The sequence below is a fragment of the Schistocerca serialis genome, chromosome 6, assembly GCF_023864345.2.
Source record: "Schistocerca serialis cubense isolate TAMUIC-IGC-003099 chromosome 6, iqSchSeri2.2, whole genome shotgun sequence".
Lineage (NCBI taxonomy): Eukaryota > Metazoa > Arthropoda > Insecta > Orthoptera > Acrididae > Schistocerca > Schistocerca serialis.
The window spans coordinates 95511593-95531209 of record NC_064643.1 but is presented as its reverse complement, the minus strand read 5'-3'; the positions used below and the strand labels follow the sequence as shown (position 1 = coordinate 95531209).

The following is a 19617-nucleotide window of genomic DNA, read 5'->3' as shown; positions in this document are numbered from 1 at the left end:
TGCATCCCAAAAAAAATTCACACTCAAAAACGAAGAGAACAGTCAATACTTTCCTACATTTGACCATTATGAACAACAACAGTAGACATCAATTTGACTTATTTAGGAATCCTAACATTATAGATACACCAAACAGTTCTGCTTGAGGAACTTTCTCAAGTGAGCATTATAGTAGAGATCGAAAATACCGCATCAGTTGTAAGATGACTGATTGCCGTTCAACTCATCCAAAGCAGCATAAACTGGCTGCTCTTCGTGTAATGCTTTACCGTGCGATTAGAGTCCCTCTCTCAAAACAAAACTACCTGCGTGAGCTGGTTATTCCTTAATTCATAGCACATTCTAATGGTTACCAGCGTTGTTGATGTTCTTCTCCAGAAAATGCAATCGAAAGTCGCATCTAACAATTGGTACTGCATTTTATTTACAACGTACAATCAGTTTTGAGTATATAAGCGCTCCTCTACAAATACGTATTTCCTAGGTATAAGTGTCTAAAGTACACGTTCGAAAAGTCGTCTCATTGCCGGGATGTGTAACTAATAAATCTTAATGAATTTTAACGAAACAACGGCATTATAAGCACAGGTTGTTTGGTGTAATTCTGCAGATAACAGACGGCAACACATCACTTATCGCCTTCGTGAGACGGTGCACAGATGTAATGATCGATGTTTTCCACTCGATAAGCTCATTTCATGCACTGTTCTCTACATTCTTTAAATACAGAACACCTATAATTTACCAGTGTGCTCTGAGGAAGACAAATGCGAAATCACGTCATAGTGTGTGTTTGGTTGGTTGGTTGATTCGGGTGAGCGGACTAAACAGCGAGGTCATTGGTCCCATCGGATTAGGGAAGGATGGAGAAGAAAGTCGGCCGTGCCCTTTCAAAGGAACCATCCCGGCATTTGCCTGAAGCGATTTAGGGAAATCACGGAAAACCTAAATCAGCATGGCCGGAAGCAGCGTGTTTGAATAGTCGTCCTCACGAATGCGAGTCCAGTGTGCTAACCGCTGCCATAGCCACCCCGCTCGGTAGTGTGTAAACGACTTATCAGCAACCTGTCAGTAAACCTGCTGGGATTGTTACCAGCTGTTTCTTTTTCTTTTATCTGACGTGAAACTTCCTTTCAAAAAAAATGGCTCTGAGTACTATGGGACTTAACATCTAAGGTCATCAGTCCCCTAGAACTTAGAACTACTTAAACCTAACTGACCTAAGGACATCACACACATCCATGCCGGTGGCAGGATTCGAACCTGCGACCGGAGCTGTCACGGGGTTCCAGACTGAAGCGCCTAAACTTCCTTTCAGTGTTGTACCGATCTGTAGTGGGGTAAATAATGTTCAAAAAACCAGCCCATTATATATCAAGATGTATCATTCGAAATGACCAGCAAGACACATGTAATTCACTATAGTCCTGCATAAGAATCTATGCGTCTAGACAACTAACTCATCGGTCTCCATGACTGAGATATTATTTCAAAGGAGTAAAGCATATTCTCTAAGATATTTTAATACTTCCCAACCTGCTATATTTAATAATTCAGAGCACAACAATAAACGGTAACATTTCCAGAAATACACAAGTTACTGAAGGCAAAAGTGTAACTAGGAATAGCGGGCACGTCCTAAGATGATTGTAGTACCAAAGCTAGAAGACAGAAGAACTATCAGTATTCTGAGACGGAGATTCCGCAGTCAGATAATAACGGACTACGAGACGTGCCCAGTTGCAGATATAGCTTAATATTGAAATATAGTATTGGTGAACAGTAGCCTGAATCCGAAGAAAATCATCCGCAAGAATCAATGTGGAGGGAAGTGGGATACTAAATTGGTGAGGAATCATCACGTGTGTCTGAATTTCTCCAATGCTGTAGATACTGGGATAATGAGCAGACAGTTGAGTTGAAGAAGAATTGACGTCTTTAAAAAGAGGAATAGGTTCAGTTTCTTTTTACCTGTCTCGACATCCTAGTTTAAACAAACACCTGACACCCATCCTAACCAACCCTTCTCTACCTAAATAATGGCGTGACAGCAATATAATACCTTGTTTCACAATTTTCAATCCTTCTCAGCCAACAAACACCTCTTTTATGCACACCCTCTCCCAGCCACTATTTGATACTTTCATTCTGAATGAAACCTTCCTCCAACGTCATCATACTATTCGCACTTCACCATTCATCCTCCACAGAACAGATTCCCCATGGCTGAAGGCGGAGTTGCTACTGGCCACCACAAGAACCTCCCTGTTCGGCCACAACCCCTCTACAACACTCCTGTTGAACACCTTTGTCTCAATAGGTTAGAGAAGATAAACTTCTTTGCCACGATCACTAATAATAACCTTTATTCTCGATAAATGGTTTGTATAATCAAATTGCCATCCTGAGAAGATGGTAACACCCATTTCCAAAACCTGTTATCATGAATAAAGGTTATTATTAGCGAGCTTGGCAAAGATGTTTATTGTCTCTAATCTGCTATCGCAGATCACCCCTTGCAGCTCAAAATGAGTAAACTAAACCTTATTCTCACTCTCTTCCGTAACCCATAACTGTTACTTGTGCGCCGAGCGGTCTAAGGCGCTGCAGTCATGGACTGTGCGGCTGGTCCCGGCAGAGGTTCGAGTCCTCCCTCGGGCATGGGTGTGTGTGTTTGTCCTTAGGATAATTTAGGTTAAGTGGTGTGTAAGCTTAGGGACTGATGACCTTAGCAGTTAAGTCCCATAAGATTTCATACATATTTGAACATTTTTTGTTACTTGTGCCACTATCTATATCCAAACACATCATCCCATTCTATACGATTTCCTCACCCACATGGATCATGCCGTTTCAATCTATATTATTGCTGAAACTTTCTAGCAGATTAAAACTGTGTGCCGGACAGAGACTCGAACTCGGGACCGAGCGAGATGGCGCAGTGGTTAGCACACTGGACTCGCATTCGGGAGGACGACGGTTCAATCCCGTCTCTGGCCATCCTGATTCAGGTTTTCCGTGATTTCCCTAAATCGCTTCAGGCAACTGCCGGGATGGTTCCTTTGAAAGGGCACGGCCGATTTCCTTCCGCATCCTTCCCTCACCCGAGCTTGCGCTCCGTCTCTAATGACCTCGTTGTCGACGGGACGTTAAACACTAATCTCCTCCTCGAACTCGGGACCTTTGCCTTTCGCGGGCAAGTGCTCTACCAACTGAACTACCCAAGCACGACTCACGCCCCGTCCTCACAGCTTCACTTCTGTCAGTACCTTCTATATTGTTGCTGCTGACCTTAACATACATGACTTCCTCCATGGTGATATCATCTCTCTCCCACTGCATACCCACCCTGAAAGCAATTCCATTGCTGATGTTAGCCTCACTCCTCCAAACCTAATTTGGTGCATTACTGCAGCAGTCCTCGATCCCATCGGAAGTGACCCTTTCCTACTCACCATCCCCTACACCGCACACCCTACCTGTGCACCAACTCCTCCTGCCTCTCCCAGACATATCCAGGGCTACTTCCTTACCAGCTGGGATACCTACAGGGAATTCATTGCTACCAAACTCGGAAGCCATCCCTTATCCTCCCAACACCCCACAACATCCACCACGCTGCCATCTTCCTACATCAGACATTTTCAAACGCCATAACTCACTACATTCTGACAAAATCCAACTACCCACACCGTCTCAGATTCCCTCCACATGTTCTCCTACTCCTCCTTGATTCCCATTACCGTTACCAGTCATTCCTGTAGACCTGTGACCCAGACACACACCACTGACAACTACAACGACATATCCGTAGTCTGCTGAATGCAAAGAAACAACGCGTTCGGCACCAAACATCCACAAATCCTCAACGCCACTCGGCCCATAGACTCTGCCAGGCACTGGAAGGCATTTCACCGCCTTGCTGAAAAAATTGTGCTCCCTCCTATCCGATAATCACCTTCTCCTTGACAACGTAAGCAAATCCAAGCACTTTGCGTCCTACCTCTCTGACATCTTCACCATCCCAAATGACACACACTGCAATTACTCCTCGCACCTCTCACTCGTAGCTTCCAGTAGCTCGACAGCACCCACAGACAGAGTTCAATACTCCAATAACAACACAAGACATTCAACTGGTACTAGATCACAAACGCAAAACAGTTCCCGGTCATGACTGCATCACTTACAGACACCTGAAAGAATGCTCTCTCTCTTTCCTGGAAATTTTAGCCATTGTTTACAATAATCCTACATATGGGTTTCTATCCTGAGCTGTGGAAAACGTCTTCCTCAAACTGCCACTGACACCTCTTCCCATTAGCCTCACCTCCGTGTTTAGCCATCCTGTCCCAACGTATCCATAAACACCTACAACAGCACCTAGCCCATCCCACCGATCAATGTTTAATCGGATGACCAACTACTGTACCTTACTCGTCTCCTATTTCACCAAACAACCGCAAATCCGTCATTTTGTTTCCCTAGATCTTGTGGAAGCCTATGACAGTGTATGGCATTCCTAGCTCCTGTTTCAGTTCCAGACCTATGCACTTCTAGAGAATTATGTCCGCCTCATAGCCTCCTTTCTCTCTAACCGCCCATCTTATGACACCATAAAGAACACCAACTCCTATCTTCCATCCCACTGCAGGTGTGCCCCAAAATTCCGTCTTCTCGCCTCTTCTGTACCTTCTCTACACTGTCGATGGGCCAAAGCCCCATCTCCTTCAGTATGACCATGACACCGCCTTCATCACCAAATACCCTACCCTCCAGAAATCCCAAAGATCCCTCCATCACCATCTCAATCAGTCGATCTCCTTGTGCAACCAGTGGTTCTTCAAAATCAACCCTACCAAAACCCAGTTAAAAATTATAGCCCAAACCACCCATAGCTTGCGCCCACACGACTTTTACCATATCTTCCCATCCAGTTAACTAACGCTATAAAATACGGTGATCGCCGACTATCATAGAGGCTCCATCTACTTACCATTCAATAGAAAGCCCACAATAAACTAAAATTATTAAAACTACTAACCAACCAAACATGGAATTGCACCCTTCCCAATGCTCGACACCATAAAGTCCTGAACCGATTCAACCTCTGCTATGCCTATGAGGCATGGACTTCCGCTATTCTGTCCTTTTATCACGCCCCACATATCCTCGAAAGAAAACATTCTTCTTAGCCTTTTGGATCTGCGTATCCTTCCCCACCTGCATCCTCTAACAACTTCTAAAATTCCCCAGCCTACTCTTCCATCTTGAACACCTCTGAATATTTTATGCTACCCGTAAAGTCGACGCTATCCAACCCCTAATTTCCCCACTGTTCACTGATCCTGGTACTCTGCCCCAACTCTACCACTACATTCCCCCAACACTATATCTCAACATCCTCCACATCTTCTCCGAATGAAACTTTAATCGCCTTTTCTTACCTGGTCATGAAATCCGCCTAACCAGATCAAGGAGATCTCCACCACAGTCCCCTTGTTAGGGTTTCCTTCCCCTCGTATCCTGTCCACCCACTTCCTAAGTATTGGTTTGGAACCGCATCCCCGTCCACTATTCCCCTATTCCTCCTCCTACACAAACCCCTTCCTACGCACTACCTTTAAATGCCACGTTCCCATAGTACCCTTAACACTAGCAATCTACATCCACTCACCTATTCGTGCATCTATGTACCTATTTTAATCAGTCAACACGTCGATGTTTCCGTTTTACCTTATGCGTCTTTCTATCTGTTTTTAAATATTCCTGTACGAAACTCATTTTCCACTCGTCTGTGGCTATATTTTAATTAATCACCAAATCAACCCTTTTTATTTTGACTTATGCAGCTGACAATCTGTTTTTTTAGTTTACTTTCATGTGGCCGAAGAGCGACAAATTCTGTCCGCTGATAGCCCACCCACTGCCCTTATGGGGTGCAGGGGGAGACGATGAAATAAGAATAAAGAAAAAGAAGAGGAGGAAGAAAATGAAGGAAAATGAAGGAAAAGCAAGTGTCTGTGCCGTTCGGATATGCTTTTAGCAAAATCCTTGCGTCCTTTCACGAAAGGTGATTTAATAAAAAAAAATACCCGATGGTTGCAGCTGAATATTCATGTCCACTTGAGGCAGAACAATCGCGCGTGATGCCGTTATCTGGCATGACAGACATGCGTAGAACATAGTTTATGCCAAATCACGTTCAGACTCAGCTTGCATAGTTTTGCAGAGATTGTGTTGGATATTCTTTAGCGCACTATGAACGTGCAGATATCACAGGCACACAGCAGGATGTGGTATTCTTATCAGTGTTGGACAAAGTCTAGAAAAAAATGAGTTTGTCATGGAATTTATTAGTTTGTATGTCTACAGTCATGTTGGGGGCAAAAAATGAGGATTCGTAGCGGAACTGAATGGGAAAATGAAAAAGCTTCCAGTACTCAATTTGCGCTGATTTGCAGAATATACAGACAGTCTAAATTTCCTCCAGAATCGATTTCCTCTTTTACACAAGTCTCCACACATCTTCCCAGCATACTCTCTGTGATGATGGCGGAGTTACAGCACACTCTCTCTTCGCAGGCCTGAGCTTACCGTCTGCTCGCGGAGCTCGTTTGCTGTGAAGCCCTGCTTTATACTAAATTTTATAGATATAGGAATGAACGACCACTTTTTTCACCTGATGGGTCGCGAAAAGGAAACCAGAGAGAAAATAAAAAACGCTTCATTTGCAACATTTAGCTACACCTTACAGCTACTTCTGTGCGTAGTAGCTGAGCTGGTGCGTTTCTGGCGGCAGTTTCTATCGATCGTCATTTTTATCTTTGAGTCGACTTCGATGCTCATTTGTCTTCTGATCTTTGGCGACGCGGATTTAACGGCAGCGCGTGCGCTCTGCTGGGGAGGTGTGTCGGGATTGGCGGTGAGCGAGAGTCACGTGGGACTGTGTACGTAGGCTGGACGGCAAGAGGACGAGTCGGACAAGGAAGGAACGGGACCAGCGGGTACGGCATGTTGAGTCGTGAGGGCAGCTCCACCGCCCAATGGTGATCTGGTTTACCTAGAGGTCGGAAGGACAAGCTCCTTCGAGTCTGTTATAAGCTGCGCCGGCCGATTGAATTGGAGTCGCCGAGTTGTTTCGGTGGGTTGCGTTCGGCTTAATTGAATATGCCAGTGTATTAAAAATCCTTTGGAATTGTTTTAATTGTTTATCACTTACCTCGGTGTCGTGACTAACTATCTTGACGGCAGTTGAGAAAGTGTGGCTACGCCCAACCTACCGACATGAAGCGTGGTTAAGGAAGTTGCCAGAAGTGCAACGAGTAGTGACTAAGTTCGGCTCTGGCGTTTCAAGACACGCCGAGATACGTCCTCTCTTGTACCTTGTAGTTCATTTGGAAGTTTGGGGTGTAAATGTGCGCCGAGGTAATTCTTGTCATCTTAACTTTAGGGCATGTTTTTTAGCGAACTTATTAATTAAATCTTAAGGGCCGTCACTGGCCAAGTAACTCACGTGGGCTAATTTGTTTGTATTCAGCTGTATTGATCACCTGTTCTCTAGACAACATTGTGTAGTTTATGTCTCAGAATATTGTCTGCCGTTGATGTGTGTCGTGTTACAGATAATTGGCAGCGGTCGATGCGAGCATACTGGGAGCAGAGCACCACAGGGGGCAAAGAGATATTTAAGGCCCTGCCCTCTCCTTTACATCTTGGGTTATGTTGTCACTGTTGCGTGATTCCATCTTTCCGGTGGAGAATTATAGCATCTGAAGCTCAATGGCAGTACAAAGTTGAGTAAATTTCTATGTCATTTCCTGTCTCGTGGATCTCTCGTATTAGTTTGAATCCTTGGTCTGCTCGCGTCTATCGCTAATTCACAAGCAATATTGAAGCAAGCTCAATTTAGGGGTATTGTCATATGGTCATGTTCTAGTTGCAATCATTCTAAGAATATCGTTGATTAATCAACTGAGTAAGTAAATTTGAAGATTGGTTTGGTCAAAATTAAAACACATCCTTAATTATTTTAGTCATTTGTATATAGTTTTGTTTAGGAAAGTTAGCTACCCAAACCTTAAAAGATCTGTGTTCTTATCCTTAATCTGTTCCTACGTTGATTGAAAGTAATGAGAGGTATTGTGATTGCGATTTTATAATGCTTTTGATTGTAATAAAATATGTAGCAACTATAAAGGATTACTATTGTGATCTTGGAGTGTCACTACCATTACACATTTCAGTCGCTATTTCTACTTTAGACAGCTGTCGTAGCGTGGTACCAACTTTCCAATACCCTCGTCATAGAAGGCAGCCGCTTCCGATTTCCGCCACTTCTCTACACTGGTGTGCAGCTTGTTGTCTGTGCTAAAATGCTGTCCTCATAGTCAGCGGTACACGTAAGCGAAGAGATGAAACTCAGAGGGGGCCAACTCCAGGCTGTATTATGGGTTATCAAACACTTCCCGTTGAAAATGCTACAGAAACGTCTTCGTTGCTCCTGCAGGGTGCGTCTGAGAATTGTCATCAAGTTATACGCCCTGCATGACATCAGACGACAATCCTCATGCTACAGTCTGGAACCGAGCGACCGCTACGGTCGCAGGTTCGAATCCTGCCTCGGGCATGGACGTGTGTGATGTCCTTAGGTTAGTTAGGTTTAAATAGTTCTAAGTTCTAGGCGACTGATGACCTCAGCAGTTGAGTCGCATAGTGCTCAGAGCCATTTGACAATCCTCAGAACAATTTCACATTTGGCGGAAGACACTAACTTCTAGGCGTCTTTACGTGCTCACTGCGCACTCAGAACTGAAGAGTGCGATGCAAAGCTGAAAACGGGTGTACTACAGACACACCTGCACAAAGTCTCGCCGGGTATTAACTGTGATTTTAATTTTGCATCTGATCAGAGGATAAAAAAATTGACCTCGGATTAGCCATAAACGTTGTACAAGTGAGTGACAGCGCAGACTACTATGTTTCATGGAGAAACTGGTGAAGGCGATGAAGAGGCCGAAAAAAGCAGAGAAGGGGCAGAGGGGAAGCAGAATTTCTATAGAATCTGGGTGTGAAACAGTTATACCAAGTACATTATCTAATGGTGAGAAAAATATTGATTGGCTGCTGCCACTTTAGTAATTGCGAATAATGTAACTGTGTTTGGTCGTCAAGAACCAGGTCAGGATTCTTCGACTGGTGTTTATTAATACCCAGAATTTCTATTGATATCAGGTTTTTGCTCTTAGTTTTTCTATGGAGGACATCACATTTTAATATCACAAGAACGATATTCATTCAAGACACGTTCAGAGAAGGTGGACTGTTTCCTTTCTCAGTCTCCCACTCCTTTGATGCTCAGTCTTTTCGTCCTGTTCATCACATTCACTAGCTTGTCCGTGTAACATAGAAGCTATTACATTACTCACCTGTACAAAGCTTTTGCCTTATGCGTTCCTACATTTGTAATCTGAGTATAAAGTAATAATCTGAGTATAAAGTAATATAAGATGTATTTGTTCGGAGATTCTTTGTGAATTCAGTTACGCTTGTATCTGTGTATCGATATATAGTTGTAAAATGTCAAAAACCAATATTTGTACGGCTATGAACTGTCGCCGATGTTGTCTGGACTATCTGTTTGGTGTTAAGTTATGTGTAGATTGTCTAGAAAGATTAAATTCGGTTCATAACGCACTGTTAAATAAACGTTACTATGGGGCACCAGTACTGCGTGTTTAAGTTTTTTTGATGAAGTGAAAGAATATTTGTTCTTAAGTTAATTAATTTGGGAGATTCGTGAAGGAACGAATATTAAATACTCCATCACGTAAGAGCTTGACTTGAAGTCAACCGTGCAAACGGGCGATGTGGGTGGTATGACAAGGCCAGTTTCTTCCCGTCCGCTCATTTGTTATTGTTCCGTGCTGTGGCTTGGCCTGCAAGGTCGCGCTAGAACGCATGGAAATCAATACGACGTTCGAACAGCGAGAATTTTTTCTTAAACCTAGCGAAGGGTCGCACTCACACAGATATTGATGGTCTGTTGACTGTGCCTAGAAGTACTGTTGTGGACGTCACAAGATGATCTCAGGCGGAGGATTCCATTGAATCCGTCCCTTAAATAGGGAGAAAAGAAAGCTAAATGCAGCAGAAAGGCGATTAATCATAAGAAAGTTAACATAATCTTATATTAAGTCCACCTAAAATTTCAGTCCATGTGCTGCAAGAATGTGGTAAGCAATTAAGTGAATCAGCTGTCCAAATGCTTATCAGAGAAGAAACTTACAACGGAAGAGTGGCGAGAAAAGAGCCATACGTCAACAAAGTGAACCGAGCCGAAATCCGCCAGTTATCAAGGATCCACGTTAACGAAGTGTCTTAGTGGCATAATGATATTACATTTGCTGGTTGGAGAAAAGTAAAAGTCTATTCAACATAAGGAACAACTGTGGTATGGTGAATATTGTAAGGCGATAACAAATTTATGAGCTGCAGGTAAAGCATTTACAACTAGATGAAAACATAGTGGCGGCAGCGTTTTGGTACGGTACTGTACATCGTTCACATGGTTCAAATGGCTCTGAGCACTATGGGACTCAACTGCTGAGGTCATTAGTCCCCTAGAACTTAGAACTAGTTAAACCTAACTAACCTAAGGACATCACAAACATCCATGCCCGAGGCAGGATTCGAACCTGCGACCGTAGCGGTCTTGCGGTTCCAGACTGCAGCGCCTTTAACCGCACGGCCACTTCGGCCGGCACTGTACATCGTCATCTGGTGTAGTGGGAAATTCCTTTCACTGACAGCACGATGAATAATGGGGGTTCCGTCAACAAGCTCTAGCGAAATTTCCACAGGACACCAGAAAATATGGAATTTTTCCTGTGATAATGCCCTGAGGCCTTGTAAAAGAATGGCTTCTTTATAACTCTCCCGAACTTATCAAGTCAATATCTCAGTTGGCATACCGTAACCCAAAGGAGAGTTTATGGGACGAGCCCTGTAGAATGGTCAGAAGAACTATGATCAACTCGAAAGAAAAATTTGAAGAAAAACCTGAGGGGAGAATGGAAACTATTGACACTCAGTGGGCCGCAAAAATCGTTGGTTACGGGCAAGATATTTCGGAAACTGTGAAAATGGGCAAAGGATATCCCACAAATATTTGCCTTTTAATATTATTTGTGTATTAAAAATATGTGTTGTCAGAATATTAAAGAAATTATAGTGCTAAGCTGTTAAGCATCATTTAAAAAGTGTTTTATTACGTTGTTATATAACATCGTTTACGACTTAAGAGAAAACATTTTTCATTTATTCAAATTATATTTGTTTGCTGAGTGTATATATGTCGTTTATGAGGATTAGTAATTATTCTAGGAAATTGTGGCACGAGCTAATATGGAAAAAAACCATTCCGTTTAACACGGGCCCAGTGCGACAGACACACAGCTGGTGACACAGATAAGTTTTCGTTTCTTGTGTTGGTACTCCAGGTAGCTCGTATTTATTTATCGATTGTCATTTTTGTTTTAAAGTTCAATCTGTGAAGTCGCGCTTGAATTTATGTAGTTGAATTTTTCATCTGTGATTGTGATTCATTGGCTAGTCCTGCTGTATTGTGTAAGCATGTCCTATGTACACTGATCAGCCATAACATTACGACCCCCTACCTGCCCAACATTAAAGTGTGATGTTAGTTCCGCCACAGTTCGCCGACTGTCCTGTTTTATTAGTCTAACCAGCTTACTACGTCCGACATCTGTAATAAGAGGTGTCCGCCCACCCCAAGACGTCTGGACGTGGGTTCACCTTGGTCCCGCCACGTGTTGAACACACTCGCCAAAGCACTCCTCTAACACCCCACAAGTCGCGCACTTTCCAAAATGGTCGTGTCGAGCCTCTGGGCCATTATAATCTTATCTCGGTCTAAAGGCCCCCGTAAACGATCAAACGCGTTTCACAAAAACGTTCTTATCTAGCCACGGATTTCACAATCAAACCCGTACGCGTTCAAACAATGTTTGCCAGTTTAAACTCACTCTGGAACAGACGCTATTCGTATACGTATGTATTTTGAAAGTAGTGAGGACGGCACAAATGCAGACAAACCAGTCCTATCATTGATTTTGAAACTGTGTTTCAAGAAGAAAAGAAGGCTCTGGACCAGGGAATAGCTTTAAATGAAAGATTTGCCCATGAAAATACGCTAAAAGGAAATATTAATCTCAGAACCCGGTAATTACATCAAATTTCTTCGAATCGGCATTTTTTTTAAAACTTGTTAAGGCCCTCCTAAAAGAGCAGACTTGCCTGTTAACTTCGCTCTCATCCAGCCAAGGATATGTCAAACAATCCCGTACACGTAGGTTTCACTCAGAACCTGATGGTTACATCAGCTTTCCGCGGAAGCACAATGGAACGTTTAATAACTTGTTTAGCATTACTTCACCCTCACATTAAAAAAAGAAATGTTTCACCCTCACACTGAAAAAGAAAATTTATGCTCTTCTATGACAGGTCATTAAAATACTGCAACGTCCGTGGAAGAACCGGAGAGCTCCGATTTCTTTTATTTCATTTCACTCCGCTTGTAAGTCACTGTAAGCGTAAAATATAGACTTTGTTCATAACCTCTTCTTGCGTTAACATATGGCTGGCACAGATGTGTTTCTGCTTCCATTTTAGTATCAGTGCTATTTTGTTTTTATTGATGATCACGGTTTTCATAGCAGTGGAAACTAAGGATACAGTGAAATGAATTACAATAAAACAATTTTTCACTAAACAAATGCGGCGAAACCTCGACACACACAACGTCCGCCATCTTGTCAAACTTTCTGTCCATCAAAATTTCTCGCTAACACGTCAAACACGATCTATGCTTGACAAACGCGTCACACTTCATCGTACACGATCAGATATTTGGCAAGCATAGGTTTGACAATATGTCTGATCGCTTACGGAGGCCTTAAGACAGATCGCGCGCCTTCTCCATTCCACATAAGGACAACTCGCTCAGTGATACTACTGCAGTGTGTGTGTGTCTGTCTGACTAGCAGTCATTTCTCTCCAGGTGACGCTGCTATCGCTTGGACGGGTTTATGTCGACAGTAGGTCGATGGTCATAATGTTGTAGCTGATTAGTGCATTTACAAATGTTGAAAGAGAATACAGTAGACGATTTCTTAACCGCAGAGTCCAAGATTCGAGAGTGTTTTTACTAAACTGCGTTAGACTGGGCATTGTCCAGCACTCATATCTGATCTGAGTGTGTGAATAAACAGAGTAGATGAAGCAGAACCCAATATTTAGTTGATAAAACGTAGTCCTCCAGCAACAAAACGCCGGAGTTCTACATGTATCCGTGTTCCTTATACAGAATATGGCGGACATAACGTATTTAACACCTTCGAGGAGCTGATAAAGGTAATCGATTGGAATTGTCTAACCAAAAATCGCCTAGTAACCCTATTAATACTGCTTACTGATGAAGGCACTTCCACTCATGACGAACGGTATCAATATCATTCGGAACTGACACCCAAAAACCTTTACGAAGACACATGATGAAAAGTGCTCCTCAGCATCTACATCTACATTTATACTCCGCAAGCCACCCAACGGTGTGTGGCGGAGGGCACTTTACGTGCCACTGTCATTACCTCCCTTTCCTGTTCCAGTCGCGTATGGTTCGCGGGAAGAACGACTGTCTGAAAGCCTCCGTGCGCGCTCTAATCTCTCTAATTTTATATTCGTGATCTCCTCGGGAGGTATAAGTAGGGGGAAGTAATATATTCGATACCTCATCCAGAAACGCACCCTCTCGAAACCTAACGAGCAAGCTATACCGCGATGCAGAGCGCCTCTCTTGCAGAGTCTGCCACTTGAGTTTATTAAACATCTCCGTAACGCTATCACGGTTACCAAATAACCCTGTGACGAAACGCGCCGCTCTTCTTTGGATCTTCTCTATCTCCTCCGTCAAACCGATCTGGTACGGATCCCACACTGATGAGCAATACTCAAGTATAGGTCGAACGAGTGTTTTGTAAGCCACCTCCTTTGTTGATGGACTACATTTTCTAAGCACTCTCCCAATGAATCTCAACCTGGTACCCGCCTTACCAACAATTAATTTTATATGATGATTCCACTTCAAATCGTTCCGCACGCATACTCCCAGATATTTTACAGAAGTAACTGCTACCAGTGTTTGTTCCGCTATCATATAATCATACAATAAAGGATCCTTCTTTCTATGTATTCGCAATACATTACATTTGTCTATGTTAAGGGACAGTGATTTGGTATCACAGACAACACTTGATTGGACCTGTTGTGTTACTGGATTGTTCTATAGACTCCAGTTACGTAAGCCTTATTGAAAACGAGCTGACAGCATTACCGGAAGAGGTTCTTTTGGCTACGTGGATGGCCATGTTCTTGCAGCGTGGCAGCCGCTCTGCACATTCTGGTCGTCAGGACACATCATCTAAACCTGACATTCCTCGAATATAGACTAGCATAAACGGCCACATTTCTAAACCACCTAAGTTCTCACGCATTACACCTTTAGGTTTTTGCCTGCAGGGATGGTTGAAAGGCGAAGGTCTGCAAATAAAAGGTAAACACTAGAGAGGAATTGATCGCTCAGATTATGTATAGTTGTGTCCTCATAAAAGAACGTAAAGATGTCAGAGGAGCTGCACATGGGGCTGCCAAGAGGATACGGAGGTGCGCTGAACTGGGAGGTGGAATTTAAGAAAATCAACTACGAACTTAAATCATTTGACTTTCTTTAATACTTTCTGTAAGTACGTGTTCGGGTTATATTCTAACAGTTCTGCTTCTATAATCAATAAAAATTGGAAACATATGATATGGAATATTTTCCAAATGGCTCAAATGGCTCTGAGCACTAAGGGACAACTTCTGAGGTCATCAGTCCCCTAGGACTTAGAACTACTTAAACCTAACTAACCTGACATCACACACTTCCATGCCCGAGGCAGGATTCGAACCTGCGACCGTAGCGGGCGCGGGGTTCCAGACTGTAGCGCCTAGAACTGCTCGGCCACCCCGGCCGGCGGAATATTTTCCTTGGGTTGGTCTGTACTACTAACTACTAAAATATTTGCTGTTCCATATAGGTTGATTTTTGCAGAGCTAACAGCAACCAGCTACATCAATAACGCTGTGTATTGACCCAAATAGCGTCGTTACCGATTTCAAACCGACAGTTTCATCATCAAACGGTGTTTGCGTTGAGATACATATTTGTTGTTGTTTACATTAGTTTTCACTTTCTGTTCCCCCCTCCCCTGTCTTGAAAATATCTTGGGGTGGCGGTGCCCTAAAACCAAAACGTAATGTAAGAAATTGCCTATTTAACTGTAATGTTAGCCAATAACGATTGAAACGAATGTAAACAAATACATAAAGTGTTACTGTTTTAGTTTTAGCTTACTTACGTCGAAGTTGCAATGCTTGCTACCTAATCGAACAGGAGTTTCAACGTAAGCAAGCTAAAATTAAACCGGATTCACTTTAAGGATTTGTTAACATTCTTTTCAATCCTTGTTAGTCGCAAGAAATTTTTAGCTCAAGGTAAAATTAAAAGTGAAAACTAATGTAAACAACAACAAATATGTATCTAAACTCGAACAGCCGCCTGATAATGGGCTTGTCGGTTCGAAACCGTAACGGAGCTATTTGTGAAAGCAAATAGCATTATAGTAGTGGCTGGTCGCTATTCTCTTCTCTGCAAGAGGTAACCTGTGTTTTGTGCCAGTTTTCGACAAAAGCCGGCCGTTGTGGCCGAGCGGTTCTAGGCGCTTCAGTCCGGAACCGCGCTGCTGCTACGGTCGCAGGTTCGAATCCTGCCTCGGGTATGGATGCGTGTGATGTCCTTAGGTTAGTTAGGTTTAAGTAGAAGTCTAGGGGGACTGATGAGCTCAGATGTTAAGTCCCATAGTGCTTAGAGCCGTTTGAACTTTTTTTTTTTTTTCGGGAAAATAGCATACAGAAACAGATGTACGGAAGTGACCGAATACGAGTATTAATGACAGGCTATGTAAATCTAAAGAGCTAGAGCGCACACAGCAGGTGCTCCAGGAAGTGGTTTCGCGAAGGTGGCACACTTCGGTTACCTTCCGAGATTCCGTAGGTAAATCGAGGTGGGCGATTGCGGGTAACCATATCAACCACACCGACTCTGCAGTTTCCGCACGAGACACATCACCTGTCTCGGTCGTCCGTTGCGAAGGCCGCACCACAGGGAAACCGAACTTGCGACCCAAGTGCCGCGTCCCGCCGCCGGGCGGCAGCAGCGTCGCCTTTGCCGGTGCAGCATCACCGCCCCAGCAGGTAGGGCGCCAGTCAGCGAAGCGGCGAGCGGCCGCAAAAGTGAAAAGCGGCCCACCGACCGACCGACTGCCCCGCGTGACGTAACAGCGCAGCTACAGCTGTTGCAGCCGGCGCCGTATTACGGCACCACAGTGCGCGTCTCTCGCTGGCCAGCGCGCAGCTGCCGCCGCCGCGGCGCGCCCAGACCACCTCGTCACGTCACGTTGCCAGGCATCGGCTCGCGGCCACCTGCTGATCGCACAGGTAGGTCTGTCTGGCTGTGCTGCAGATCAGAAACAAAGCGAATACAATAATGCGTGTTACATACTGCACAAATCAAAGTGTCGCTCTTACAACAGTGCTTAGGTTCCCGTTGTAGTTTCGCCAGTATGACGAGTCTGAGAACCGTGGCGCTGCGGTCGCTTCATACTCGTCGGTTTCTTCTCCTTTACTGAAGCGTGCTGGAGTGTAGCGCTAGTCGTGACTTAATATTAGTACGGAAGATCTTGTTGTTGCAAAGTAGCACTGGTAAGGCGAACTGACCGGTTGACGGGATTAGCTGATCTTTAACGAAGCTTGAAACGTCCCCTTTGGAAAATTATTAGTGACTGTGCTGATAAAGCTTGTTACGTTATTTCATTTTCAAACAGCTGAGCAAAACTGAGCGTACCAGGACATTTCTCTCTTTACTTATTCTGATCAACACTAAACTGACACAATATTTTTACCTCAACCCAATCTGACTTTCAATAATCCCCACAAAAGAATGGCCCTGACTAACAATAATCTAGACCTTTCATGAATCACGTACCTCACAAAAATCTTGGTTACTCGAACTACTGCAATACAGCGAGCGCCAATACTGCCAGCTAAATGAAAAATTCCAACTACTGAAGGCACTAACTACTGATAGGCATAGTTAGCAAATGAAATATTTTGATAAAGAACAAACAATGTATTTACCTTAATAGTGTTCAAAAGTCTTAATACATATATCAGTTCATGACATCCAGTCTAACAAATTTCCTTTTTCTGACGGACACACGTCCAGATCGTCCGCTCTCAAAATTCTGCCATCTCTCTCCCCATATCCACCACTGCTGTCTCTCCCCATATCCACCACTGCTGGCGGCTCACCTCTAACTGCTCAACGCTACGCACTGTTCACATCAAATTGCCCAACACTACAATAGCAAATACTCCAACAATGCAAACCAGTCACAGACTGCACACAGCACAGCCAGTGATTTTCATGCAGAGCGCTGCGTGGCGTTACCAACATAAAAACCTAAACATCCTACTTACAAGCTGTGTTTTGTGAGACTGTTGGAGGTGTAAGACGGAAAATTAATTGATCGAAACTACACAATTGAAAATGTGTTCCGTTAGAGATAGGGTGATATCTGGAATAAATTTCACGCTGTAGTCCACCCTTCAGACGAAAACACAAATTTCGTCCAATGCAAAGAAAATGGATGTATTCTTGTTTATTTTTTCCCTCTACGAGAGAACACGTGCTGCGTCAAACTAAAGCTGGCATGGAACGACGTCATTGTTACATCTCCGAGCCATTTCTGTTTCCATTTGGTCACGGCAGCTCGCGTTTATGGACTAACAGCGAGTCGTGAACCTTACCATTTTCGTAATTTATTTTAATAATCCCCATTTAGAGACTGCACTTCATGCTAATGACATGTTTTCTGGTGCTATCGTTGCTGACTCGGTAATGCATCGAAAGTGTGTGTATGCCAACGCAATTGTTAGACATTCTTTGAATAGGTATTAAATATTATATTTATGTGTAAACAGAAAAACATTCGCTGCTAACCGATCAGTCGATATACTGGCATATAACTTGCTTCTGTCATTTACGTAGAACTGACATTTCGTGGCATTTCAACTTGCACATGAGAATGACTATAAGGTCGAAATACTGATTGTGTGAAGGAAATGAATAGTATCTTTTTTTGTATGGCACCTTTCGGAGCAGTTTTTAAAATCAGTTATTACTGGTTTTCCGCCATGAGCTTACTGCAATTCAGATAAAAAGAATTACACCAGATGCATTTTGCTTTTATTTTTTCAAGCATCTTCCGCAAATATTCTGCAAATTGTGTACATGTGTTTCTACATTTGTGGTTGTTTTAGATCAAATAAGAGCGGTTTGTTTATAAGGTTGGAGCGTAAGCTGCTTGCGGCGTTTCTTTATACATTCGCCAAACCACTGCTTCTCCCATTCTTGCTAGCAGCGGTTGACAATCAACAATCTGGAATATACCAACTGAAATGCAGTACTTGTGATAGAACATACATAGGTCAAACCAGGACATTTGACACCAGATACAAAGAACATGTCAGGGCACGAAAGTATAGGACAGGTCATTCAACTTTTTCAGAACACTTACACCCAACAACATAAAATTACCACCAGACACACTGACATTAAAATGATAAGGATGGACAACAACAAAAACACCTCACCTTACAAGAAAACAACCACATTCATAAGGCCATACCAGAAAAGGAAAAACTCATAAATGATCAGACCAACCTGTCAGACAACACACTCTTTAAACTGACTGACCACTTAATGTGACATAAAATACACACATATAACCACACGCTCCATTTACCACTACCATCTCCTCCCAGGTTCTGTCCTATAATGACCATCCATGTAGTTTCACAGGCTGCCAACGCTCACAAGCCACACGAAAACAAAGGAACAAACACTGTAATTCCGTGCGGGGTGAGAAACACACGTAACTTTAGTTCGTTTTACAAAGGCGAAGTATAAATAACCCAAATGCAGCGCAAGAAATACTGCAGAATGGCAAAAACTGCCAAGTGGACGTGTGAAACGAGGTATTTCCACGTGAACCGCTGCTAGCAAGGAGGGGAGAAGCAGTGGTTTGGAGAATACATAAAGAAACGCCGCAAGTAACTTGCATTCCAACTTTGTTTATAAAGTTTTTGATCTAAAGCAACCAAACATGTACACGCGTTTGTATCCCGTTTGCAGAATAACCACAAAAGGTGTTTGATAAATAAAAGCGAAATGCGTCTCGTGTAAGATTCTCATTGATTAAATTGTAGTAAGCTCAAGACGGAAAATCAATAACAAGTTAAAGGAAGAGCAATTCACCGTTTAATGGCGGGAATATCTATAAAAACGGTTGCGTACGTAGCGGGAATACCGCGTGTCCGCGGTTATACCTGCGAACTCACGGACTCTCCCTCCTTTAGAGCGAGCCGCAGAGGAGA

General features: G+C 43.3%; 1 protein-coding gene and 1 non-coding gene across 2 annotated transcripts in view; both read left to right on the top strand.

The window, feature by feature from the left end:
• The first annotated feature begins 2927 nt into the window (after positions 1-2927).
• On the top strand, positions 2928-3000 carry Trnaa-cgc (transfer RNA alanine (anticodon CGC)). The gene has a single exon. It is a non-coding gene; the product is annotated as a tRNA-Ala (tRNA).
• A 13069-nt stretch (positions 3001-16069) lies between these two features.
• The window catches only part of LOC126484657 (uncharacterized), a 327587-nt gene continuing 324039 nt past the window's right edge, over positions 16070-19617 (top strand). The window contains exons 1-2 of the mRNA XM_050108248.1: positions 16070-16081; positions 16335-16617. Of these exons, the coding sequence (XP_049964205.1) occupies positions 16070-16081; positions 16335-16617 (295 nt within the window). The remainder of the gene's footprint in view (positions 16082-16334; positions 16618-19617) is intronic.